The sequence below is a fragment of the Mauremys mutica genome, chromosome 11, assembly GCF_020497125.1.
Source record: "Mauremys mutica isolate MM-2020 ecotype Southern chromosome 11, ASM2049712v1, whole genome shotgun sequence".
Taxonomy (NCBI): domain Eukaryota; kingdom Metazoa; phylum Chordata; order Testudines; family Geoemydidae; genus Mauremys; species Mauremys mutica.
The window spans coordinates 28,074,650-28,101,287 of NC_059082.1; the positions used below are offsets into that span (position 1 = coordinate 28,074,650).

Genomic DNA, 26,638 nt, shown 5'->3' on the forward strand with positions numbered 1-26,638 from the left:
AGACAAAAAGAAAAGAAAAAAACCCTCCAAACACTTGGAACTATATAGATTTGATACCTTCCAACAACCTTATAAACAGTTAATTTCTATTTATTCTGACAAGCAGCATCTTCTTTACTGATATTATTCCTGTTATTTCCTAACAGTGTAGTTTTTCTGAAACATTGGTTTCATGAATGTTAGTTCTCTTTACATTTTGTGGGCCAAATCTTCAGTTGGGGTAAATCAATATAGCTTCTCTGAGGTCAATGTGTCTATGCCAAGTTATATCAGTTTAGGAGGCAGCCTTCTTTCGTGTTAGTTGCATAGAAAACTGGGATTGTATTCAAATTATATCCAAAACTAGAAAATAAATTGCAACACTTCCCAAATGCTTTTTAAGAGCAAAACAATGCTAGGCAGGGATAGCATAGTGGTTTGAGCATTGGCCTGCTAAACCCAACGTTGTGAGTTCAGTCCTTGAGGGGACCATTTAGGGATTTGGGGCAAAAATCTGCCTGGGGATTAGTCCTGCTTTGAGCACAGGGTTGGACTAGATGACCTCCTGAGGTCCCTTCCAACCCTAATATTCTAGAGTGATAATATTTGTACAGTGCCTCAAATTGGGATAGGCACTTTGCAGAAAAAAAATAGAGTATGGAAGAAGTTCAAAATAAGTAACCAGATCATGCCAACACTGACTAATGAATACAGTTACTACTAGTGGGGGATTGTAATGGAAACATTAATAGTGGTGAGCACTACACTTGTAGTTATTTTTTACAGTACTGGACCATACTACTGGAATTATTACATACATGGATGGGTGAGAAAAACAATTGCAGAGATGAGGCAAGACAAAATTACAATATGAAGATCACATGTTTACTTAGCTATGGTACGTGCACACCTTGAAGGTTCCATTCAAGTTCTCTTTATGTTAAAATAATTCCATAAATAATCTCCATTTATAAAAACTGGTAAATTAACTCCAGTGGGCTGCAGCATGTGTTTGTTATCAATCCACCAGTAGCTGAGTGGTTTAGATCCCAATCTCCAAAAGCTTTTAAATCCTTTCCAAATCACTCTTGCCCTGGTGGTGCCCTTCTTTCCTGTATCATTCATATCCAGCAGCAAGTGTAAAGCTACAATACTGCTTACAAACATCCTCACAGCAAGTCTCACTCAGCTCAACAGTAATGACATGTTCTTCTCTCAGTGGGGAATTTCCCTGATATATCCTGAATATTCCAGAACATTTAGAGACCACTGCATTGCACATTAGGCAGACAGTGTGGGAAAGTGGCACACACATTGCTCTGCAATTTTTCCTGGGAAGCAAGAAATCGGATTAGGCAATCCTTGAGCTGGCTCTCCGAGATTTCTAGTGATTGTACAAGTGACAGTGCAAATTCATTACATGATGAAAATAAGAGAAATTGCCCATACTAACAGTCCAACTAGTACCCGCTGAGGTAAATAGAAAGATTTGCTAGATCATGCCGTGACAAACCCAACAATATCATAAAAGCTTATTAGCCATAATTAGTAACGTTAATTTATTAAACCTATTGATAAGTTTATAGTATATAACCTAAACAAATGAAGAACATTAAATGATATGGACCTGATCTTAAAAGATGGAGATTCCACAGTGATAGACATGAAAAAAGGGTCTGAAGGCTTGTCTACACAGATAAATTAATCTGGATTAAGATAGGGTGTGGATTTAAAATGGAATAGCTATTACTGATTAACTCCCTGTGTGAGCACTCTTATCCCAGAATAAGAATGCCTTAATCCAAATTAGTTTGATCCACTTGAATAAAGATAATTCAGATTAAAGTACTTTTATTCCAGAATAAAAGCATCCAGACAGGAAATTAATCAGGAATAGCTATTGCAGAATAACTTCCTGGGTAACCAAACCCCGAATAGAAATCTCTACTCCCTTTTAATTTAAAATTAGATTTGCTGATGTTCAGCTTCTTGGAGGGTTACACCATATATCATGAATGAATATTGCCCCAGGATCATTTTAAATTCACAGTCACAAAGGGATATTCTTTAGGGGAAAAAAACTAACACAAGTCAGCCTCACAGACCCTTGATTGTACTAAATTGCAACTGAAAATTTATTTAATCAATTTTACTGCAATTGTTTTCTGTCGTAGAAACATCAGGAAAAAATGCCATGAAAGAGCAGCTGGAAGAATGGTAGTTTTCTGATAAGCAGCTGCAGAAGGGAGCATTGTTGCATTATTGATTAAAATGGGCAGCTAAAACCACAATCACACACCACAAAACCACCACATTGTGACTGGCAGCTGTGCTGCTGCAAAGCTGTGGTAAGATCTCTAACCTAGTGTTATAGAAAAATCGCTGACATTAATTTAATATCTGTTAAATAAGTTCCTTTCTACTTCACTTTAAAGTCAGTGTCAATAAGAATTTAAAGTTGAGTTATTTCTGATTTCTGAATTTAGCCAGAAGTATTTTTCTAGCTATTTCTTAGGGATCAAATGCCAGTTTCACTGTGGAATGGACAGACCATTTCATAAAACTCCTAGGCATTTTAATTCACAGATTTACCAGTCACACAAAGCTGACTATTCTCAGCAGAGCCATCTCCATTTTTCCAGTTTAATGACACAGTGCTGAGGATAGGGGCTCACTGTTCATTTGGAGGACAACATAAAGCCAGATTGCTGTCTCTCAGTTAAATCGGCAATCTGGGGTCCTTGCACAGCCCAAGTGTCCCCTCCTCTCCGGCCCACACACTCTAGCCCCATACCAACTTGGATTCTCACTCATAAGTACCCTCACCCTCACCTCATAAAGACTCACCAATTCTTCTTCGGACAGGCTGATCCTATGTACTTCCCAGACCACAGTTCCCTCTATTCAGGTAGGCTGGGGTCTATCCCACAGGAGGAAAGACTCAACCTCCACTTTTCCATACACAGGACTATGTCTGGAGCATTACCTCTGCCTAGAGCACCCCAGTAGAGTCAAGACCCAGGTGACAGCAATAAGGACCCCCCAAGCACAGAGTCCTCTTCTGGGATGGTATTGGTGGGACCCCTCAAAGCAGTGGATTTCAGAGCTAACAATTAAGGTGAATGGGACAGTCCAAGCTATTTTTTCAGGCTGTCTCCAGACTCAGGCAGAATCACTGTATTGCTTACAACTGAGTTTTCACAATCATGACAAATTTTTAAAATATAAAGTTTAAATTCTGAAGTATTCACATGAGTCCAGGAGCATGGCCCTAAGCAATGGGCCTACAGCACCATGGATAACACTACTGACCTTGAAATGAAACTGAATCTTTGTACATGAATTATATTATAAATAAAACGTGCTGTGTCTGTGTTGCAAAGCAGCTGGAAATCTTCCCCACAGGGCAGCCGAAGAGTCTCCCAACAGAAAGGAATCTGGCTTGACTCCATAGCATTTCAGATGTGTACATTCTCTTTTATCGGATTAACTAAATCCCACATTAGTTTACCCTCACTGCAGCTGAGGAGATCTAGGAGTGTGGAGGAAGTGCTACACCATTTTTCTGCTCCCTTGCTGATGGACAAGCTGGGGGCCATAAGCAGCATAAAGACTGTTCTAAATTATGTTGTCTGCCGTGGTCCCATAGGGACAAGGAGCAGGTGAAATAGCATGAGCTCCATTCTTCCTCAGCATGTCCCCTATATGGAGGGGGACATGGGTGATGCAGAGGCAGCCGCACTACCTGGGGATTCCTTTCTGTTAGGGAACTCCTTGGCTGTCCCTGTAGGGAAGATTTCCAGCTGCTTTGCCCCCAGAGACAGCACAAAGCAGGTTTTATTTACAATATAATTCACGTGCAGAGAATATGAAGTCTCATTTCAAGGTCAATGTTATTCCCCATGTGATGTTTTTCATATAAATACAAAGGAGATGGTCAGAGACGCACCAATCTGGCTTGAATATAGAAAAGGAAAAAAGGACTTACTGTGCTCCACTCTGTATTAAACCACTTAGCCCCACAGGGTTTGAGGTAGCAGGGCTGCTGGCTGGGAGGTCTTTCCAAAAATGAACATTCATAAGGGTTCAACACATCAAAACTGCCTTCCGTTTTTCTAATACAAATGACTTCTCTCTGTTGGGTTCCGCTGCCACATTCAATTGAACACTGCATCAGGGAACAGAAAGAGTGGTGGATGTCACATAACAGCATATCTCTGATATTCTAGTCATGTACTCTAGCTACTCTCATCAATTAAATATGCATTTTAGACTAGCGTTCTGTGCCACCAGAAGGAGGTCACACTTTTTAAGAATTAATGTTCTGAAGAAGAAAGATTTAAAGCTTTGTTTGCTTATGCTCCAAGTCCCTGGATACAAATCTGGACTGCAACATTCTAATGTCCTCTTGTACATCCTTGTTCCCTGCCTCCCCTGAACTGAGGCAGATCTTTCTTCTCATCCTCACCACGGCAGACCTGATTATTCACTCTTTCCTATGCCCTGCCCACAGCCCAACTTTATTTTATGCTAGGAAACTGCAGGTGAAAAGTGGACTTGAAATACTGCTGCCCTGGGAAATATTAGACATAGCACTTAACCTTAATTGTGCCCTGAGGCCCTGATTCAGCAATGTACTTCAGCACATGCTTATAATTAAGCTTCTGAGTAGTCCCATAAAAATCAATGGGACTACTCATATGCTTCATGTTTAGCCTATGTTTAAGTGCTTCACTGGCTCAAGGCTATACAGCTTTTTGTCACGTTTTTGCTGGAGCACAGCAATCAGGTGAGTGCTGTGAAAGAACTTGCAAGTTCTAGGCTTATACGTTCGTTGTACTGTTCCATATGGCTAGCCAATAAACAAATGACACACAAGATTTCCATTGTTTGTTTATTTATTTGGGAGCCAAAGTACATTTTTCAAAACTGTCCATAAGGAAACAGGATTACTTGGTTTAAAAAAAGAAATCCTTACACTTGCCGTACTGAAGCAGCTAAAGCACTACCTTTGGTTCTAAAGACTACAGAAACAAGTAATATTTTGTCAGCTCAGAAAGCCACCTAATCTAGTTACATATTTCCAGCATTTTACAGGGGTGTCAATTACATTAATTTAATTGAAGCCTAGGAAAGAGAAAAGAAAATGAAGTACTTTTTAAAAAGCATACCTTTCAAACTGTTCATAAGACATGAGTCTTTATGAAACAATCACATTTTCTTTAAAATCAACACAGTAAAAATATATATTTTACCCTGGTCTTGTTACCCAAAATTAGGGTCAAATTTTCAGAGGTGCCTAAGTGACTTAGGAGCCTAAGTCTCTGACTTTCAAATGAGAATTAGGGCTGGTCTACACAGTTTTTACAATGCTTTAATTATGTCAGTTTAGAAGTTTTATACTAGTATAACTGCATCCACATTAGGTAGTTGTACCACCTTAATTGTATCCGTTTCTAAACTGGCATAGATAAAGCAATATAAAAACTGCATAGAAAACCCCTTAAGCTCCTGAATGCCTACATCACTTTGAAAATGAGACTTAGAATCCTGTCACTTAGTTTTGAAAAGTTTGCTCCCTAAACTGCAGTACCTATGCTGTAGATCACTTGGAAGCAATGGAAGATGCACAGCATTTAGTCAGCAGGTGATGAAGAAGGGTTATCAAAAATACAGTTGGAGGATTTAGTGAAAGCCAACAAAACATTTTTTCCCCAATAAACTTCTAAAAAAAAATAATCACGTTCTGAATGGATTATATCAGGAAACTTGTGTTTTCTGTAGAGGATATGACAGCTGTAACTGTTGATTTGAATTCAGAGCATGAAATTCCAACAAATGTGAACATTACCAAAACCAAATCAAAAAGGATACTCTGACTAAAGCCATGACAACACCATTAGCTTAGTTTCCCAAGCTATGTTAAAAGTAAAGAAGCAAAAAGGTGTAAACACAGGATTCTTTATCTTTACATTTCACAGCTGTTTGATTTCTGTACTTGGTCTCAGAATAGTATATTTATATGGCAGTTTCTTTTTCTTACTTATAGGAAGAGGAAGGTCCATCGCTGTCTTGAGAACTATTGCACACTTTTTATCACAAGGATTGATTTTGCTCATAAAGTAAACTTTATAGGAAACTTAGGTTAAACGCTGAGACAATACACTTTAACTAAACTAAAATATCAGTCCATAATATTAAACTGAAATAAGTTGGAGGCTTTCCACTCTAAAGAAACATTTTGTTATGTTTGAGCATGACTGCTATTAAAGTTCGTAATGTGATAACGTATAACTTGAACTAGGCCAGTATGGGATACAAATTTCTGTGAGGCTCTGTGAAAAGGAACATTGAGGATGAATGTTGAGAACCCTATATTTATTCACTAGGTTTTAGGAGCCAGTTTAGCTTACGGCAGCCATCTGAAAATAGGGATCACAGGCGCAGTCTGAACAAGGCACAAATCAGGAAGTTTATTTGTTAGAATATATCCTAAGAATACTAAGGGATGTTAATGACAATCTTGTACATCAGAGATCGGCAACTTACGGCACACGTGCCGATTTTGCCTAGCACGCGGCTGCCAGCCGGGGTCCTGGCCGCTGGCCCTGCTCAGCCCACTGCCGGCTGAGTGAACGGAACCCAGGCCGGCAGGAGGCTGAGCGGTGCCAGCGGCTGGGACCCCAGACCGGCGGCAGGCGCGCCCCCCAGCTCTCCCCTCACCACACTCGGGTTCTGCGGCTCCTGGGAGTGAGAGCTGCCGGGGCGCGGGCCCTGAGCCTGCTGCAGGAGGGGCGGTGGCTCACATTCCCGGGAGCCGGGGACTGCACGGGATAGAAATACTCCCCCAGTTAGCTGGAAGGGCCCCACATCTGCTTTCGGGGGGAGGGGGTCACCTTCCTCTGAAGCATCTGGTGTTGACTACTGGCAGGGTACAGGGCATGCACCTTGGATCTGATCCAGTCAGGCAATACCCTATTTGGTATGGTTACAATCAGTACTCCTAGAGAAATCCAAAACTGTGTTGCTACCAGCACACTTCTTTGTTTGTTTGTTGTTTTTAAAAGGAGGGACGTGTTCACTGATACTGCTCCGGATTCAAGCAGGATTATAATCACTAATCCTTTTAAGGTTAGAGTTCATTTCTGCAGCATTACAAATTCTCATAGTGTGCACGGTTTTTAGAAAACGCCTGAATCTGCCAAGGTTTTCCTTCAGTGTTTGCAGATATCTATGTGAGGTGGTGTTGGTTCCAGTCTGAAATGGAAATTTGGCTTACATGGGCTCTTATTGCTTGTTTAAAGGTTAAATACACACGATACGGTTCCTGGCATTGTTTGAAAGGCCTTTAGAAGATTATTCCAGCAGCATATTGGTTTCTGTGTTGCATAAAGGGGTATGATTTTCAAAGGCTTATTCTGGCCTAAAACAATTGAGTGTTATTAATAATGGGGATTCTGTTTATGTTTTGGGTGGAATTTGTGATCCCTTGACCAGATAACCACAAAAACCTTGGCACCAATGAAAAAGTACAGGGCGTGTTGAGAAAATCAGCATACAGTTTACCTAGGCTAACATGCACATATAGCAAAAGCTCAATCATATAATTCCTTAACAGCACACTGACGGGTACTGTGTCAAACTCTTATCAGGAAGAACATGAGCAAATCAGCTACTGAACAGAATAAACAACAGGAGAAACAATGTAGCTGCCTTTTCTTTAACTGCTATATAAAACATCCCTGCCACTCCCCTCCTTCAGCGATTCTACCCAGAAATCTTTAATAGTCAGCCAAAACTCCAGAAGCTGCCCTGACCACGCTCCTTTTACTGGATGGAATAGAGCTAATACCCTCTTAGGATAATACTATTTCTATTTCAGAGAGATGAAGTTATATGTGGAATTTCTGGCTGTATTCCTGGTTCTGTTGAAGTCAATAGGAGTTTTGCCATTAACTTCAGCAGGGTCAGTATGCTTATACAAGTAGAATGTGATCCAATGTTCAATAGCTCTGATTCATTTTCTCTGTTTTAAATTTGTTTAACTCAATGGAGAAGTCAGAGTGGTGAGTTTGTCAAGGACAACAGGCACCAAGTTGTGATAGGTCAGTGAAATGAGAAAAACACGTGGAAATGGCAAATAAAAACACACACTATATTAATGGACAAGCACTACACAGTATCTTCTGCATTTTTAGTATCTCAGCGGTATGCTACCTCCACTTGTCCAGCCACTCCATTCCACTCCCACTAATTCATACAAATTCCCCACAGTATTGTCTTTTCAAACTAGTCATTGTTAGGGTGGAGACTTTGTGTGATAAGAGTGAAGAGATTTTTAGTTTTGGGTGCAGTTTGAACCTTCAGGGGTGACACAAATTGAAGTGAAATTTGGGGTCTCATGTTTCAGAGAGACTACAACTCTGGCTTAGTTCTAGATAGACCAGCTGTGTAGTTAAAGCTATGAAACAGGTCATCTCTGTTACCAATTTGTAATCAATAATCACAATCGTCAACATTTGTCTATGTGCACAGACTATGTAAAATGATCCCTGTTTTGTGTATTTTATTGTAACTGCAAGGATACGTAGCACTAATAGATTTTTGACATGTGTGCTGGGTGAAATATGAGAGAGATTTTCTTCTGTTCCTGAATAGTTACAAAGGAAACACATGCACAGATTATGAATAAGGTTTACCACAGTACTCAGTATAAGTACAAAATAATAAATTACATTTGCTAAGAACTTTGATGAGTTACCACACAGTAAATGAGATTGGAATCAGGAAAAAATTGAACAAATGAATTACATTCTTGATTTTTGCAAGAGATTAATTTAGATGATTTAACTGTTTAATATTGAATGCAGTAGCCAAGTCCTAAAAAAGGGACTGTCTAAGCATTTTAAAATGGGCATAGGTAGACATTTTCTTAGAAATGAATCCAAAATGGCACCCATGTTAGACTCAATAGCTGGTTTTAAAACTTAAAATGCCTCTTTTTTCCATTTCAATACACATACTTGAGCATTGCCTCAACTTATACACTGCACAATATGTGTGTTCAATGGAAAACAAAGCTTTTATGATTTAAAACTTTGGAATACTGCTTCCCAGCTTTAGGTCTGGAGGCAATAACCACCGCATTGTCTCGATATCAGTGAAATTCTGTACCGACTCTCATTTTTAAAAACATTGTTGTTGGTATAATGTAGATAATGTAATTTAGAGGTGGTTTCTGACAATCTGTTGAATAAAGGACAAATCTGCTGCAAATCACTTGGAGTCCCAATAGTATTTTATTACTGATTTTCTTGAGAATGGCTGTGAAAGCTAAAAGTATAATTTTATTTCATAATAACTTCTGTTCTTCACAACAGGTCTGAACATTCAGGACTTGAGCAACAGCTGTCAATCAATGTAAAAGGATTGATCATTAACTAGTAATTAAACTGTGTGCACAGCAATATATGTGATTCTGAATATATTTTCAATTGCAATAAGAAGATTTCTCTTTGTAGAGAATGTATTCTAGTCACTTCTGCAAGAAAATCACTTGCACATACAACCTTGGGGAGATCTAAAGACTATTTAACTGTAACTATGATATATGCAGATGTTAATCCCCTCATCAAGTTCCATTCCCAGCCACAAAATACCCACTATTTACAGGATTTCTCACTGATGATTTGTTTGCAATTAGCTTTGTAAAACAGCATGTATCCTCTTACTAGGATCTAGCTCCCAACTGCAGCACTGTGTGTAACCAAACTCTCACAAATGGACTGAACAGGCCTAGGGAAAGATGTAAAAGATCCGTGTACTTTCTGTACAACTGCTGATGTCCAGAGTTCAATTTTTTTGATGTCTTTAGGTTGACAGTAATTCACTGAGGTACCCTTCAGTTGCCTGAGTACATTTAAAAGGGAAGGCTGACTGTGATCGAAGAGCAGGGAGATTTGGAAAAATCATGTAGCATTTGGAATTCAGAGGAAAAGCTGAGGCACAACAACAGACAATATCCTCAAATGCTGTTAATGCCTGAGAGACTTTGCTACAGGAAACAGCCATCACCCATCAGAAAAGGAGCTGCAGGTGCTGTTACAGGTGCAGTAATGTTTTCAGATAGAGGGGATTCTCCTTCCTCAGTAAGGGTTCACTAGAAGCTGCTGGAAAGAGTGTCTTCCGTCTTCTGTGCTATATGTAACCTAAATGGGACAGCAACAAAACAGGCACATTGTTCTTAAAGGCGGTGTTCTGGTTATCCTCGGAGATGTTCTGTTCTTTGGAACACAGATACTTCAGATCCATTAAATCAATGCAGGTCTCCCCTTACTCTACACTTTCCCTTTTTAGGTTCTTAAATATGTTATTTATTGTATTGATGTTCAAATGTGCAGAAATTCCTATGCTGTAAAGCACAGATTAAAAATACAAATAATATATTTCATGTGTGCAGTGTTCAACTTCTAGTCTATCTCCATTGTGGCTCAGTCTAGAAAAGGCCTCTGGGCAGAATCATATCTGAACATGGGATGGTGCACCAGAAGCATTCTTATGGCTTACAACTATTTCTTACCCCATTGACCCTCTGAGTTCAGTCTTTGCTCTGAAGGAATGTACGGACAATACTGACAGCTGGGCTATCTTGGAGTTACTTTCTTTTCAACGCCTGTACAGGTCATTTCTTCATGGCCCCCATGTTTGTTGGCACTTGCTTGGACATTAACAATCTGTGTATTGTTTTTGACCACACTTTTTCTACAGAAAGCCCTATATGTGGTAAAAATGGCATTTTATGTTGAAAGGGCTTGTGATTTGTTATCTGATTGCTGACAGCCAAATTCCTCTTGCTGGAACAATGTGCAGGACCCAGAATGATTAGATTTACTATGCTGGGTACATTTTGAACCCCTCAGGTAATGTCACTTGACTTCAAAAGCTCCTGAGAGTTACAATGGGAGGATGCTGGTATTTCTATGCAGCCTGATGTGCAAGAAAACTGCCATGTAAGGCTTGTATGCAACATCAGCTCCCTTCTCTTCTATGGGGACAGAAGCAGATGCAGAGCTCCTATTCGTGTGTATGGAGTACTCTGTGTAATACAACACAGATTTCAAATATGGTTACAATTACATTTAAACATCTTTTAAAACTAAGTCTATTGTGACTATTTAAAAATACCAACGATTAGCACTTATATTGTGTTTCACGACTTCAAAGCATTTTCAGAATAGGAACCCTTAAATCTCCATTTAAGCATCCTTTATCATCCCAGGGGATCTTGAAATCTCTGATACATTGAAACTACAGGTCCAGCCAAGAGGCACTTCCCTAATAATCTGATGGAATGTAGGTACCAGCAGTCTGAAAACCTCTAGAGGTTATATAAAAGTCCACACAAAGGGGATGTAACTCTTTGGGCTCCAGTTGACAGCTTCTGAAATTCCTCTACCACCGAGAGCAATATTTTTCCATTAGAATGAAAAGAAACATTGAGATGTGGGACAAGGGAAGAGTTTATCTTAGTACAAGAGCACCAGGGAGCTGGCCACTGGCCAAATTTTGTTCTCTTCACCTGCCACTTCAGAACTCAGGGGAGCCAAACCAAAAATAACTTTTGTTTTTAGCACTTGCTTTTGTCTATTCATGTTTAGTGCTTTGGCTGTGACCTACATGCCTCCCTGCTGGTGTTCAGGGTTTGCAATGGCTCTGTGATGAAGGGTCCAAAGAGAAGAATGCTGGTTTTGAGTTTTTGAGCTGCCTTAAATGCCAGAAGCAATGTCCATAGATTTCTGACATTCTCATTTTCTGAGGAAGCTGGGTCATAAAGTATAGTACTCTAATGGGATTAAATCAAATTAATTCAATTTCCAAAAAGGAGACTAAGGTTTTGACTACACTTAGAAGTTTTGCCATTTTAGCTATGACAGCACAGTTAGAGCAGCAAAATCCCACTAGTGTAGCTATAGTTATACCAGTACCTTCTACCAGTGTAACTGCACCTACACTGGGGTTTTACCAGAATAATGAGGTGGCAAAAATGACACCTAACATAGTTATGCCAGGAAAACGTTTATTAAAGTGTTGACTGGACCTAAACAGGGAGATTCTCTCTTGAACTGGGGCTGGCAGTAGAGAAGAGTCCTTTGTAATTCTTTCAATAATTAATCTTGTTGAGCATCATCAACTAGTTCTACAGTAAAGGTTGGGTTATTATTATATCTGTCTAATGGAATATCACTGAACATGTTTAACTGTGGCAAAGAAGTACAAAAACTTATCTGCTCCTTTTTTTTTTTTTTAAATTAAACAAATTCTTTCCACTGGTCACTGAAACCAGTCATTAAACTTTCAAATCTCAAGTGTAATGGCAACATTTTTTGCTATTTGGTGAAAAACTTATCATTAAAGACATCCTCATATCTTATGAAAAACATATCATTCAGAGAAAGTTGCGGGAATATAGCCTATGTTTATCATTTTTTATTTTAAAACGAAGGAACATTTCACGAAAAATATCTGTTTCATTAACTTTTGTTGCTTATAATTCACTTACCGTTAGAGATTTGTAATATCGTACTAGTTACTGATGACAGTGTGTCATCAAATGAGAACTGTGTACCTGGATTTGGGGTAGTGGGTAGCTCTAACTTTACTGTCCATGCTTCTGATCCTGGGACCAAACAAACCCCAGGTGTAACTTAACTCAGCCTAAGGGATGATCTAAATTATGCTGGCTAGAATAGTCCTCTACGGGTAGCTTTGCTGTCCAGAGCAGTGTACTCCAGCCTCTGGTCTACCCAGGAAATATCACCTATACCATGGGGGAAGGAAATGTTACAAAGAGCTGGTTGCTGGGTTTGTGTCACATGAGGATTCCTCTGCAGGGGAATCCCCAGCTGCTCTGTGGCAGTGACACAAAGGAAACTAGATCTGGATTTATGTCTCCAGCTGAGAGATACAAGTGTAGTAGTAGAGGAGCAAAGAAACAAAAATCTTATTTTCATCCAAGTGTCATAATAATTTCACCCAAGTAATAAAAAACAGGGGGAGAAAATGACAGCAAATATATATCATAGCAACTGAACAAAAAATAAACCGACGGTTTGTAATTAGTCCTAAAGGTGCACAACCAAAATACTTTCCCACTTTAAAAAATTGTTGTATAGATAAAAAATGGTGATAGAAATATAAATATATCATTTCAATGTAAAACTCACCTGACTCCAGCTTCCAGCAAACCACTCCACTTTACCCACACAGGGTCCATTGTCGCAGGGGATTGTTTCAAAGGGTCTGTTATTCCCACAGCCCTCCAGTGGCAAGCTGCTAACATGGTTGGTCATACAAACTACTGACCGTGTTCGGACTCCTGCACCACATTCAGCAGAACACTGTATGATGGGAGATGAAATAGACACTTATTAGCCCCATTCTTTGGACCACAGTTACACAATGAAATGAAGAGCGAGAACAATCCTGGAAGCGCTAATGATACTATTCAATTTTCATTATTATTTGTATTACTGTTGTGCCAAAAGGCCCCATATCATGTCAGGGCTCTATTATGCTAGGTGCTGTACAAACATAATAAAAGACAGTCCCTGCTTTAAAGAGCTTACAATCTAAATGGTCAAGAGAGATGAAAGGGATGAGGTGGGGAGGGAAGGATAGTGAGCAGGATGAAGTCATGGTAGTTCTTCAAAGCTCTTCTCCTCCACCCCAGATTTGTTTTGTTTCTGTATATACACACACAGTGGGAGAGGGTGTGAGCAGACGGAAGGGGGAAATGGATGAATTAGACCAGCGGTCAGCAACCTCTGGCATGCGGCTTGCCAGGATAAGCACCCTGGCGGGCTGGACCAGTTTGTTTTCCTGCTGCATTGGCAGTTCGGCTGACCGCGGCTCCCATTGGCCGTGGTTCGCTGTCCCAGGACAATGGGGGCTGCGGGAAGCGGTGTGGGCCGAGGGATGTGCTGGCCGCGGCTTCCCGCCATCCCCATTGGCCTGGGATGGCGAACTGCGGCCAGTGGGAGCCGCGATCGGCCGAACCTGCCGACGCGGCAGGTAAACTGGCCCGGCCCGCCAGGGTGCTTCCCTTGGTGAGCCACATGCCAGAGGTTGCTGACCCCTGAATTAGACAAACTGCTTTTCAAAGTAAGAATATGAGACATGCATGGCTCCATTTTCAAACTTTGGTGCTTCAGGCAGGACACCCCGTTTCACATCTGGGTGCTCCAATTGGTATTTATACACCAATAGTGACAGCCTACTGCTGGCAAAGAGGATGGGGGCTGGGAGGCCTTTCCTAGACCCCTGTCACTGGTCCTGAGGTGGGCTGCAGAGCATGTCTTGAAATCTGTTGCTCATACTGCAGAGTGCAACAGCTAGAACCACCACAGAGTGATAAAAAGGTACATGAAAGGGTCAGGCAAACCCTAACTCAATCATTATTAACTCATCACTAATTATTAAACAAATAATTTCAGTGTAAAACTATTGATTATAATTTTTTCCAGAGAACTTGATTCTGTGATACATTAACATTAACAGCTCTGGCACAAGTTAAGTTTTGCCTGTAAGGATTAAAATATATGCTGGTCCCCTATTTAATACTATGACCTACATAGTTCTCAATACGTAAGTGTTTAACTGAGCCCTATAAATAACTGTATTTCAAACCAACTAAGCAGGAATGTGCAGTGTTGCTGTAGCCATGTCTCAGGATATTAGCAATATTAGCGAAAGAAGGTGGGTGAGGTAATATCTTTTACTGGACCAACGACAAGCTTCTTCGTGTAAGCTCAAAAGTTTGTCTCTCTCACATACCGAAGTTAGTCCAATAAAAGATATTATCTCATCCATCTTGTCTCTCTAAGTGGGAATATGTCTTGTATCCACTCGGCATATTACACCCTAGAAAGGTATTGTTAAATATACAGAGGGTAAGGGGGACAGAAGCAGGGTTATCCTGCAAACAATTTCCTCATTTCTAAGTAATTTCCATTTGACAATCTAATTTATTTTTCTGCTTCCCAAACAAAACAGAATTGGGAACAAGCTTAGTCTGTGAAGTCTTCCAGAAATTCTCAATAGTCTTCTGTTTTAAATGATTATGTCTGAGCTGGACTAATGTCTCAAATAACAAAGGAAATACCAGATGGGAAGGTATCAAGCTATCCCACTCTGTGCTGTGAGATTTAACTATAGATTAGCAACCCACAAAGGATCTGAGCAGCAAACGTAAAACCCAAATGTTTCTTATTTTAGTATTTGGTTTTCCATGTTGTTTTTTTCATAAGTAAAAACCTCCTATGTGAAAGCCAGGTTCCCAAGAGCCCAAAGGTAGAGCCCAGCACAGGACTAGCGTAGTGCCCTGCAGCGGGACTGGGATCCCACAGTTCCACGGGACCTGCTGCCATAATAGCAGGAGCGGATGGGAGCAGAATTAAAAAACAGTCCTGCACAGGGCTCTACCCAAAGGTACAGCGAGGGAGTATTTGGCTAAAGCCATGCTTTCCCTTTCAGTTTTTACAGATTACACACATATGTTATGTTGCTTTGTATTCCCACAAAAATACAAGTTTGGGTGACACCCACCCTGATATTCAGAGGCATGCTGTTTCTTTTCTTCCCAAACTCCCTCCCTCATCAGTTCAGCTTGAAGCCCCTTTTATTCCCTACCTTCTTAAAAAAAATAATTGAAACCAGTGTTTGTGAAGGTCGTCAGAATGACCTCTGGGTAAAACTGAGGTCTGATCTGGCACCACTTGCTCCAGGAGCAGGAGGCCTGAATTTCTGTGTTTATTCACAGGATAGGTAGAACAGGTAAGCTGTGATTGTGCAAGCTTCCACACACTGATGTGCCAACCTGGAGTTACATTGATAATTCAGTCTCCAATTCTTATTCTAAACTAAGATAGTCAATGTGGCTTCCAGGTAAGTGAGAACAGCAATGCAGACATTTGCCTACGAGGAGCTAAACCAAGCCCTCTCTCCCCACTCATTTCATGTGGTTTTAGGCCACCATTTTTAGTTTTAACTGAAGTTTAAAAAAAACCCAAAGAAACAAGTAACATGTTTTCTAGTAAAGCATTGGTAAAACTCGCCAATTTCTGCTGATATCCCTTCTCCAGACCCCATCCCTATCCCACACATTATTTCCTACACTATTTAGAAGATTGTGCAAATCCTCTCCAATTTATGTACTACAATCAATCATAGAATATCAGGGTTGGAAGGGACCTCAGAAGATCATCTAGTCCAACCCCTTGCTCAAAGCAGGACCAGTCCCCAGACAGATTTTGACCCCAGTTCACTAAATGGCCCCCTCAAGGACTGAACTCACAACCCTGGGTTTAGCAGGCCAATGCTCAAACCACGGAGCTAAATAAAAATAAAAATCAATCTATGAAAAGTTAAAAAACAAAGTTACAAAAATCATTCACCTCCATTCCACCTAAACTATGTGAAAACTGGACACTAGTGCTTTTGGAATATACTCCAAGGTGAAGCAAGCAGTGATCTACTGGCAATACATTAAGGGCCAAATTTTCAAGAGAGCTCAATCCCCATTTAGGAAGCCAAATAAAGGCCAGATTTTCAAAGGAGATCAGTGTACTGGGAGCAATGCTGATCTCCTTTGAAAATCTGGTCATAAGTGTCCCAAATAGAAAAGCTGGCTCCTATTTGTCTGAGATACTAAGCATGTTTAAACCAATCAGACGAAACACACAGGAAAATTATTCAGTGTGAAGTTAAATGAGCTAATGCAGCAGAGACACTAGAAACTTTGTAGAATTAGTGGTTAATTGGTACTTACATTAAAATAGTGACCCAGCCAAATCTTTCCCAGACGAATAGTAAAAATGCCGTAACTATTTGATAAATTCAGCTTATTTCCCACTTTATTTTTCTGTTACCCGATTGGTGTATTTATTTTTATTTAAAGTGATGCTCTAACCTCTATTGTCCTAATATATGCTCATTATCTTTCAGATCCAAGAGCTATGCCCCTGCTCCCAACATCAGGGTGTTTTATTATGTCAAGTAATTGCTTAAACTTTCTCTTGCCTTGTTACAACAGAATAAGGGGAGTAGCTGACACAGGACCTCTCCAGAGAGATGCCAATGAAGATTTTCCTTCAGACTGGTTACCGTACTGGAATGCTGGGGCTACTACACATTAAGTTTCTGAAACCAAGGGAAAAGTGTGTGAGATGTTTAGAAGTAGGGTGTTGGCTAGAAATATACTAGTGGTGGAAGAGCAATAATAGGGTTGCAATAGGAATTAGGTGTGACCAGTGACTATCCCAAGTCACAACACAATGAACTGCACCACCACTGTTAGTGATGTGAACAATTAGACACCCCCCCCTTCAGAGTCTGAACCTTGGTGAGAGTTGGACTCCTGAAGATGTATGTAAATCCTGGAGGGTGGAAATATTTTTAGTGTTGCCTGTGAAATCTGGTGCGCTATTGTACTTAACTTCAGCATTCTGTGATAAAATATGAGCTTGTTTTATTGTAATTCTAATCTCTATGTATAGTTTCCAGTAAAATGTCTGGTTTTATATTAAAGTCTGAAAATATAATAGCATTCTGTATTGACCAATGAGTGCCTGATTGCTTATAAACAAACCAATTTGTTTTTGGCAGTCACATGTTTTTTAGGAAATCTGAAGCAGCTGCATCATGCGAAAGGGATATAAACTGGAGGAGGAAAAAAGGCTTCTTTAGGCATTGGCCACACTTCTATCAACATGTCCTTCAAAATTAGACTGGTTTTGTGTTTCATTGCAAACTAAATACTGAGTTATGGCTTTGCGCTGAAACAATGCGAAATTGGTGCTCTAACAGGGTTTGCACACAAAATGAGGGGAAACTTGACACTTTGACTGAGTTTTACTTAAAACTTGGAAGAAAAAAAACACATTTGCATGATCTCCTGTGAGGTGGAACCTCTGCACTTTCCATGGCTTTCCCTAGGCCTTCCTTACCCTTTAGTTGACCAGGACCAAGAGAATTCTATTTTATATGTGCACTGTTAGAAACAATCATTGTTAATCATAATAGACCATGGGATACAGGCGGTGTCGATTTAGAGTTAGTGGGGCCTGTGATGTTCTGTACCTCAGAGGAATATCCTTAAAATATGATTGTGTGGTATCCAATGCAAAGTTTGTCATGTCGGGTGTCTTCGGAAGGCTCATGATGCACTGAGCATTGTTGTTATGGTAATGTTATAGTAATCGTTGTTATAGGTTGTAATTTCATGTATATAGTTATGAGGCTGAAAATGTGTCCTCATGGCTTAAAGCAAGCCCAGGCAAAGACTCTTCAAGAGCAGAGGGGCAGTTCACACCTCATCAGGGCATGTATGGTACAAACCCAGCCCATCCTCACAGGAACAAAGGACACTGGCCTAGGTAGCAACAAAGGATCTGTTGGACTTTCGAGCGATCCTTTGGTCAGTTTGGGACTGCGATGAGGTAATGCTCACCTGACTCTGAAGGGAGGGGGCAAAGCCAAGAGAGAAGAAAGAACATGATAAAAGGAAGAGATGTTTGCCATGCTCTTCTTCTCTCTTCCACCTCCATCTACAGACATCACCACCAAGTGACTGAAGCGCTGATCAAAGGGGAGAGCCTGGATGAAGGGCAACCGGCCAGCCTGTGGTGAGAAGCATCTAAGGGCACTGAAAGTGTTAAGATCAGCTTAGAATGTGTTTTGCATTTATTTCATTTGACCAAATCTGACTTATAATCACTTAAAATCTATCTTTATAGTTAATAAATTTGTTTGTTTATTCTACCTGAAGCAGTGTGTTTGGTTTGAAGTGTAACAGAAACTCCCTTTCGGATAACAAGCCTGGTGCATATCAATTTCTTTGTTAAACTGACGAACTCATATAAGTTTGCAGCATCAAACAGGCATAACTGGACACTGCAAGAGGGAGGTTCCTAGGGTTGTGTCTGGGACCAGAGATATTGGCGAGTTTCATTCGCTTGCACAATTCAAGGAGCAACTTACATGCCAAGGGCTGTGCGTGAACAGCCCAGGAGTGGGGGTTCTCACAGCAGAGCAGGGTAAGGCTGGCTCCCAGAGTCAAGGATTGGAGTGACCTAGCAGCTCACCGGTCCAGATAAAACCAGGTGAACTTCACAGGGCCCTGTGCACAGCTTCATTTTTGGGGCATCCCCCTGGGGACCCAGGCAAGGAAAAGAACATTCTTTCTCATCTCATCTCCATTTTTCATTCTTTTTTTCTTCATCCTCCTCCTATATTATAAGTAATGGGAAGTAAATGAAAATAAAGTGAGGTACCTTGATTGGGGCAGGGGGTTGGGTGCAGGAGGGAGTGCGGTGGGTGGACTCTGGGAGGAAGTTTGGGTGCTGGGTGTGGGCTCTGTGCTGGGTCAGGGGGTTGGGATGTGGGAGGGGGTGAGGGGTACGGGCTCTGGGAGGAAGTTTGGGTGTGGAGTTCAGCTCCTAGGAGGGGGTGGGGGCAGGGTCAGGGGGTCTCCGCACACTGCTGCCTACAGGCGCCGCCCCCTGCAGCTTCCATTGGCTGCAGTTCCCGGCCAGTGGGAGCTGCGGAGTTGGTGCTCAGGACGGGGAGAGCACGGGGAGACACCCCCCCTCCCAGAGGCCGCAGGGACATGCTGGTCACTTCTGGGAATGAAGCAGTGCAGAGGGAGGGAGGTAGACTGGAAAGGGAGCCGCCTTAGCCCTGCTGCTGGCATGTCTCTGTGCGCCCCTTGGTAGGAGGTGGACAGTGGGTCTCCGTGCGCTTCCCAGGGCGGGGGAAGCACGTGGAGCCACATCCCCCCACCCCGCAACAGGGGGTGTGCAGAGACATGCCAGCAGCTGGCTGCTTTTGGGAGCGGCGTGGGGCCACCCGCCATGGTATGCAGGCAGCCTGCCTGCCTGAGCCTTGCTGCACCGCTGGCTGGGACTCAGGGGCAGGTTGTCAGATATTTGTCCTGCATTTTGGGGGCCCCACTGTCTTTGGGGGCCCGAGCAACTGCATGGTTAGTTTCATGGTAAATCCACTCCTTGATACAGGATTAACTAGGGTTTCTATTGCTCGTGGCAGGCTAGCTAATCTAGTGTACTAAACCAGTCACCCATACAAACAGTCCCTGAACATTTTGCTGCCCTAAGCAACCACCTCCGTTGTAGAGTCAGCTTTGGGAGGATAATTTGGCAGCCTTCAATATCAGAACTGTAGGCATTTCAGAATAATTTAACAATTTGGAAAGTCATATTGTATATTGATTTCTAAAAACTACCTGGAATTTCTAGGGTGAATTTCTCAAGTCATGGATAATGCACTGTCAAAATATACGACACTAAAGAACAGGAAACACTTTCACTGAAATATAAGTCAGCTAGCCTGTTGAAGATGAGATTTATGCCAGGTTACAGAGCAGTAAACTGCAGTGGATAGACCTAGTTTTTTGGTAGAACTCCAACCAGCCATCTCAAGGCTGTATGTTCAAGACCAGTAAGAACTCAGTATTAACAGGAATAATCCCGGTAAGGGTATACATCATCTGAAATTGACACAGAATTTTAAAAGCAGCAGGTAGCACTAAATCTGCATACAACACTGTGTACATAAATCCAGTGTCCCTATTTAGTCCAGGATTTTTAGTGTCTAGCAAAGTAATGAATTTAAACTCCCAAGTTCATCTTTGAAGGTTTGAGGATGAGGACTGAGAGGTCAGAAATAGAGTGATCACTTTGTGAAAAGTGTTCACCCACAGTGATAAGGTGTTTCTGTCTTTTATCATTTTTCTGTGTGAGTTCATTCGACAGCATAATGCTTGTTTCATTTCACCCACACAGTTGTTATTGGGGCAATTAGTGCACTGGATGAGGTTGTGATATGTATTTGTAGGAGCCCATTGATCTTGAAAGGTGTGTTGTGGGGGGTGTTGATCATCGTAGCAATGAAGACACGTCTACAGATTTTGCATCTGTTTTTCTGGCAGTGCCTGACACTGCTTTGAGTTGGTGTGTCCTGGTCTGTGGGAAGTTGGCTTCTGATGATGAGCTTGGAGAGGGTGGGGGTTGTTTGTAGGCCCAAAGAGAAGGTTCAGGAAAGATTTATTTCAGGATGTGGTCCCCACTGAGTACGGGTTGAAATTGTTTAATAATACCCTGTATGGGGTTCCAGTGTGGGGTGGTAGGTGACAACTAGGAATGCGCGGTCAGAGGGGATTTTATTTCTATATTGAAGCAGATTCTTTTGGGGTATTTTATGTGGCCCGTTTCATGATGCAATTTAATTTTCTGGTGGAGCGTCCTTTTTTGGTGAAGGTGGTTTTAAGTGTGTTAAGGTGTATATCCCGGACTTTCTCCTCGGAGCATAGTCTCTGGTGTCTGAGTCTCTGGCTGTAGATAACAGATTTCTTGGTGTATTTTGGAGTGGTTACTGGATCTGTGAAGGTAGGTGTGGCAATCTGAGGGTTTCTTGTATATAGTTGTCTGTCGGGTTTCACTGTTGAAGACGAACGTGGTGTCAAGGAAGATGATGCTAGTGTGGGAGCATTCTAGAGAGAGTTTAATTGATGGGTGGTGGAAATCTATGTTGGGAGTTTTGGTTACCTGGCCAGAGGATAAAATATCGTTAATGTAGCTCTGGTATATACTTTGTTTCTTGGTGCATTTATCCAGAAATTCTTCCTAAAGGTGGCCTATGAAGAAGTTGACATATTGGGGAACAATCCTAGTACCCATGGCTTTTCCCAGGGTTTAGAAAAAGTGCTTGTTGTTGAATGTAAAATTGTTATGGATGAGGATGAAATGGATGAGTTTGGCAATGTATTTGGGGTCATGTGGATATCTGAGTGTTGTCCATTGTCTTGTAGATATTTGAGGCAGGCAGCGATTGTGTCATTGGGAGGGATTTTTTTTCCTTTCCCACCCCATGACTGGAAAGGTGCTAACTGAACACTCCACCTTGAGAAGTCCTTGAAATACATGTTAACTAGTTATGCTAAACAATCTGTTTCATCTTGTATTTATCAGTGACACTCTGAATACATTTCCCAAAGGTGAAGAAGAGCTCCGTGCAAGCTTGAGAGATTGGTCCAATAAAAGATATTACCTCACTCTCCCTTCTCTCTGTAATATCATGGGACCAACATAGCTACAACAACACTTCTTACATCTTCTCCTTATCTCCGGGCATGTCTACACTTACCTTGGATCGCTGCGGTGATTGATCCACCAGGGGTTAATTTAGAGGGTCTAGTGAAGACCCACTAAATCGACCACAGCTCACTCTCCCGTTGACTCAGGTACTCCACTGGAATGAGAAGCATAAGGTAAGTCAACGGGAGAGTGTCTCCCATTGACCCAGTGTGGTATAGACACCACAATGAGTTGACCTGAGCTACGTCGACTCCAGCTATATTATTCATGTAGCTGGAGATGTGTAACTTAGGTCGACTTAAGCCTGTAGTGTTCTGCCACTCAGGCTTGAGGATATGTCATTGCACTTTCTAAACCTAATTTTTCACTTGTTGTGACATACTGTTTATTTATGGCATTTAACTTTCATAACTGAAAGTATGGTCTTTTGATTATGAGGCACAGGACTGGGACTCAAGTGCCCTGAGTTCTTTTTCCAGCTTTGCTATAGACTCACTTTGTGACCCTGTGCGTAAAACTTATCTCCTGAACTTCAATTGTTCTGAGCACCTGCCAACCCATGGAAGTCAGATGCTCAGCACTTCTGAAACCTTAAGGATGTCTATGGAAGTACTTCCCCACACAAAATGCACAGTTAACCTGTGGAGCTCATTGCCAGAGGATGTTGTGAAGGCCAAAAGTATAACTGGGTTTAAAAAGACTAGATAAATTCATGGAAGATAGGTCCATCAATTGCTATTAGCCAAGATGGTCAGGGATGCAACCCATGCTCCAGGTGTCCCTAAACCTCTGACTGCCAGAAGCTGGAACTAGACAATAGGGGATGAATCACTCAATAACTGTCCTGTTCTGTTAATTCCCTCTGAAGCATCTGGTATTGGCAATTGTCAGAGACAGCATGGCTAGATAGACCACTGATCTGAACCAGTATGCCTGTTCTTATGTGCCTCCATTTCCTCATCTGTTAAATGGGGATTACATTATTAGTGTATGTGAAGAACCCTATAATCTCTCCAATGGGAGATATAAGGTAAATATTATTATTTCATTTTATTGTAGCATAGCTGAGATTCAAAGCTAGTCTTGCTTTGCTGTTCCCTAATGCACGATGCTGTTTTCTTCACAGCTTTTATTTTGGCTTCCAAATATCATTAACATTTTAAAATCTCTCTCTTGTAAATATGTACTAAATATAAAATGAGAAACAAATGAACAAACAAAAATATGGTAATACAGAACAACAACTGAGCACTCCAGTCAGTTGAAAGAGAACATGGGTGATTTTCTGACTGTAGTAAAATAGGAGAGTGTGTGTTCCCTGCTTCTCACTCTCCAGTAAACTGAACTATAGATCAGAGCCATATGGACCATTAGCAACAACATTTCCAGGCCACATGGAGATCATTTAATTTCTGTTAACCTAGTTTTGTTGATATGTTTGGTAACGGTCACCAACCTTACACCCTGGCCTGGATTGATTTATGAATTTGACTCCAAATATGGTGAAACTTTGCTGTTTTAACACAATGTGATTTAGCCCCCCCCCCAAGTTTCATAGGGGAGGTCTACTCACCCTAGCCCCAGAAGGAGCTCTTAATTACAACAGCTTGAGGGTGATATGTGATGAGTTCCAAAGCTGTGAGCAGCACAGCCTTTGAGGACTTGGCTACACTTGCAGATGTGCAGCGCTGGGAGTTACAGCTGTCTTCGTACAGCTGTGTAGGGAAAGCGCTGGAGTGTGGCCACACTGACAGCTACCAGCGCTGCAGTGTGGCCACATTTGCAGCATTTGCAGTGCTATTGTGAGTGGTGCATTATGGGCAACTATCCTACAGAGCACCTCGTCCCATTTTGATGCCGTGGGTTGTGGGAAGGTGATGGAAGGGTGCGGGTCATTCCGCTTCCTGTCCCAATGCCCCGTGATGCATCGCTTCACATCCCAGCAGTCACTGTTTTTCCGTCCACGTTTGGCACCATTGTGACTCTTCCAACGGTTTCTGTGCAGCACAATTTCTGTGGGAAATGGAGCCTGAGCTGCTGAGGAATATGCTGATGAGTCTCGCCAGCACATCACATTTGGCAGTTGAGCTATTCCTTCAGCTCCAAAGTGACAGTGAGGAGTCCGACGATGATGATATCAGCCTGACGCATATGACACGAAATTGCTTGTGGCATTCACAGAAATGCTCAGCACCATGGAACGCTGCTTTTGGGCTCGGGAAACAAGCACTGAGTGGTGGGATCACATCGTCATGGAAGTCTGGGATGACGAGCAATCGCTGCAGAACTTTCGGATGAGAAAAGCCACTTTCATGGGACTGCGTGCTGAGCTCGCCCACACCTTGCGGTGCAAGGACACGAGATTGAGAGCTGCCCTGCCAGTGGAGAAGCGGATGGCTATTGCAGTCTGGAAGCTGGCAACTCCAGACAGCTACCGATCAGTCGGGAACCAGTTTGGAGTGGGAAAGTCGACTGTTGGAATCGTGTTGATGCAAGTTTGCAGGGCCATTAATCGGCATCCTGCTAAGAAGAACCATGACTCTGGGGAACGTGCAGGACATTGTGGATGGCTTTGCACAAATGGGTTTCCCTAATTGTGGAGGGGCGATATATGGGACGCATATTCCTATTCTGGCACCACCCCATCTAGCATCTGAGTACGTTAATTGGAAGGGGTATTTCTCTATGGTTCTCCAGGCGCCTGTGGATCACCGTGGGTGTTTCATTGACATTTACACAGGCTGGCCTGGAAAGGTGCATGATGCACGCATCTTTCTGAACAGTGGCCTGTTCAGGAAGATGCAGGCCGGGACTTTTTTCCCAGACCGGAAGATCACAGTAGGGGACATCGAAATGCCCATTGTGATCCTTGGAGACCCCGCTTACCCGTTAATGCCTTGGCTCATGAAACCGTATACAGGGAAGCTTGACAGGAGCAAGGACCAGTTCAACTACAGGCTGAGTCGGTGCCGAATGTCTGTGGAGTATGCTTTTGGCCGTTTAAAAGAGCGCTGGCAATCTCTGTATGGGAAGCTAGACTTGGGGGAAAGCAGCGTCCCTGCGGTTATATCCGTGTGCTGTATCCTCCATAATATTTGTGAAGGGAAGGGTGAAACATTCAGTCAGGCATGGACTGCCGAGGTTCAATGCCTGGAGGCTGAATTTGCACAGCCAGAGAGCAGGGCTACTAGAGAGGCCCAGCTGAAAGCCAACAGTAATGTTTGTTGCCTTGCACGGGAGTGAAGTGCAGTGGTTACAATGTTAGTAGGAATCTGTTTTTCCTAAAATGATTTGCAGTGCCTGTTTCTTTCCTGGGCTACGGTATCTTTCAATTTCTGCAATAATAAAGACTGTTTTCAAAGCCAAGAATTCATTTATTGAAAAGAAAATAACTTTATTGACAGACACACAACATTTTGGGAACCTAAAAGGGCAGGGGGGTGGGGTGGTGGACTGTACAGTCACAGGTTTTAATATGTCCTGTCTGGAATGCTGTGCAATGAGTGCTGCACTTCAGGATGAAAATACTGCATGGTGATGGGGGTTGAGTACAGAGGGTAAGGGTCGTAGCTCTCAGGGCTGGTTGGTGAACGTACAGGTGTTGGGGGCAGCTGGTGGTGGTAAGAACCTGGATGCTGGGGAAGGGGGTTTGGAGCTGACATTGGGGCACAAGGGAAAGAGCTTTGGGATGGGGGGGGCCGGCACGGTAGTGCTCTGCCTGCATGGCTACGAGTGACTGGATAGAGTCCGCTTGGTGCGCCAGGATGCTTATCAGCTGCGCTGTGCTTTTCTTCTTAGCCGCTGCGTTTCTCTGGCAGATCCTGCTTTCCCTTTCCCTCCAGTCCTGCAGGTTTTTCCTCCAGTCCTGCACTTTCTTACTCTTTCTGGCAGACTGATCCATAACTGCTTTCAGCATGTCTTCTTTGCTTTTTTGCGGCTTCTTCCTGAGGTTTTGTAGCCTCTGAGCAGTCAATGATACGGGCAGTCCAGTAGTCAAGGACACTTTTCGAAAGGCAAAAATGGCAACAGTTAACAGAGGCAGCATTGTTTATAATCTCATCCAGACAATTATTCCCACACAGTGAAGGAGTTTACAGTCTTCACTTTAGCATACTTTTCCCATACCAAACAGAGAGCACATAACCCACAGGAGCCACAAAATGGTGAGTAAGGGGGACTGGTTGCTTCAGAGCTGTGCAGGGGTTTCTGTGCGTTGGGGACAGCGAACAGCTACAAGGGGGCATCTGCACTGAACACTCTCCCAACATTTTCCACAGGAGTTTATCCTGGAAGATATCTTGCTGCTGCGGGTCACCTGGGAAGAGCGGGAGGCTCCTCTACAGCAATGCGGATTCCGCCCTGGCCCCTTTGCAGCTTGCCTGTGTGCAGCAATGGTCCCCCCCACCCCTCACGGCACAGTGGCACGGACGCGTTAGCCTGACTGGGACAAGGACCACACTGGCTCTCCCTATAAACTTGCGCATGCGCATCGC

The 26,638-nt window shown here is 42.4% G+C and overlaps 1 protein-coding gene across 7 annotated transcripts in view; it reads right to left on the reverse strand.

The window, feature by feature from the left end:
- The window catches only part of THSD4 (thrombospondin type 1 domain containing 4), a 645,198-nt gene that overhangs the window by 15,574 nt on the left and 602,986 nt on the right, over positions 1-26,638 (reverse strand). For all 7 annotated transcript variants that reach the window (XM_044980124.1, XM_044980125.1, XM_044980123.1 and 4 more), the window contains 2 exons: positions 13,203-13,376; positions 3,968-4,147 (listed from right to left, as the gene is read on the reverse strand). In XM_044980124.1, the coding sequence (XP_044836059.1) occupies positions 3,968-4,147; positions 13,203-13,376 (354 nt within the window). The remainder of the gene's footprint in view (positions 1-3,967; positions 4,148-13,202; positions 13,377-26,638) is intronic.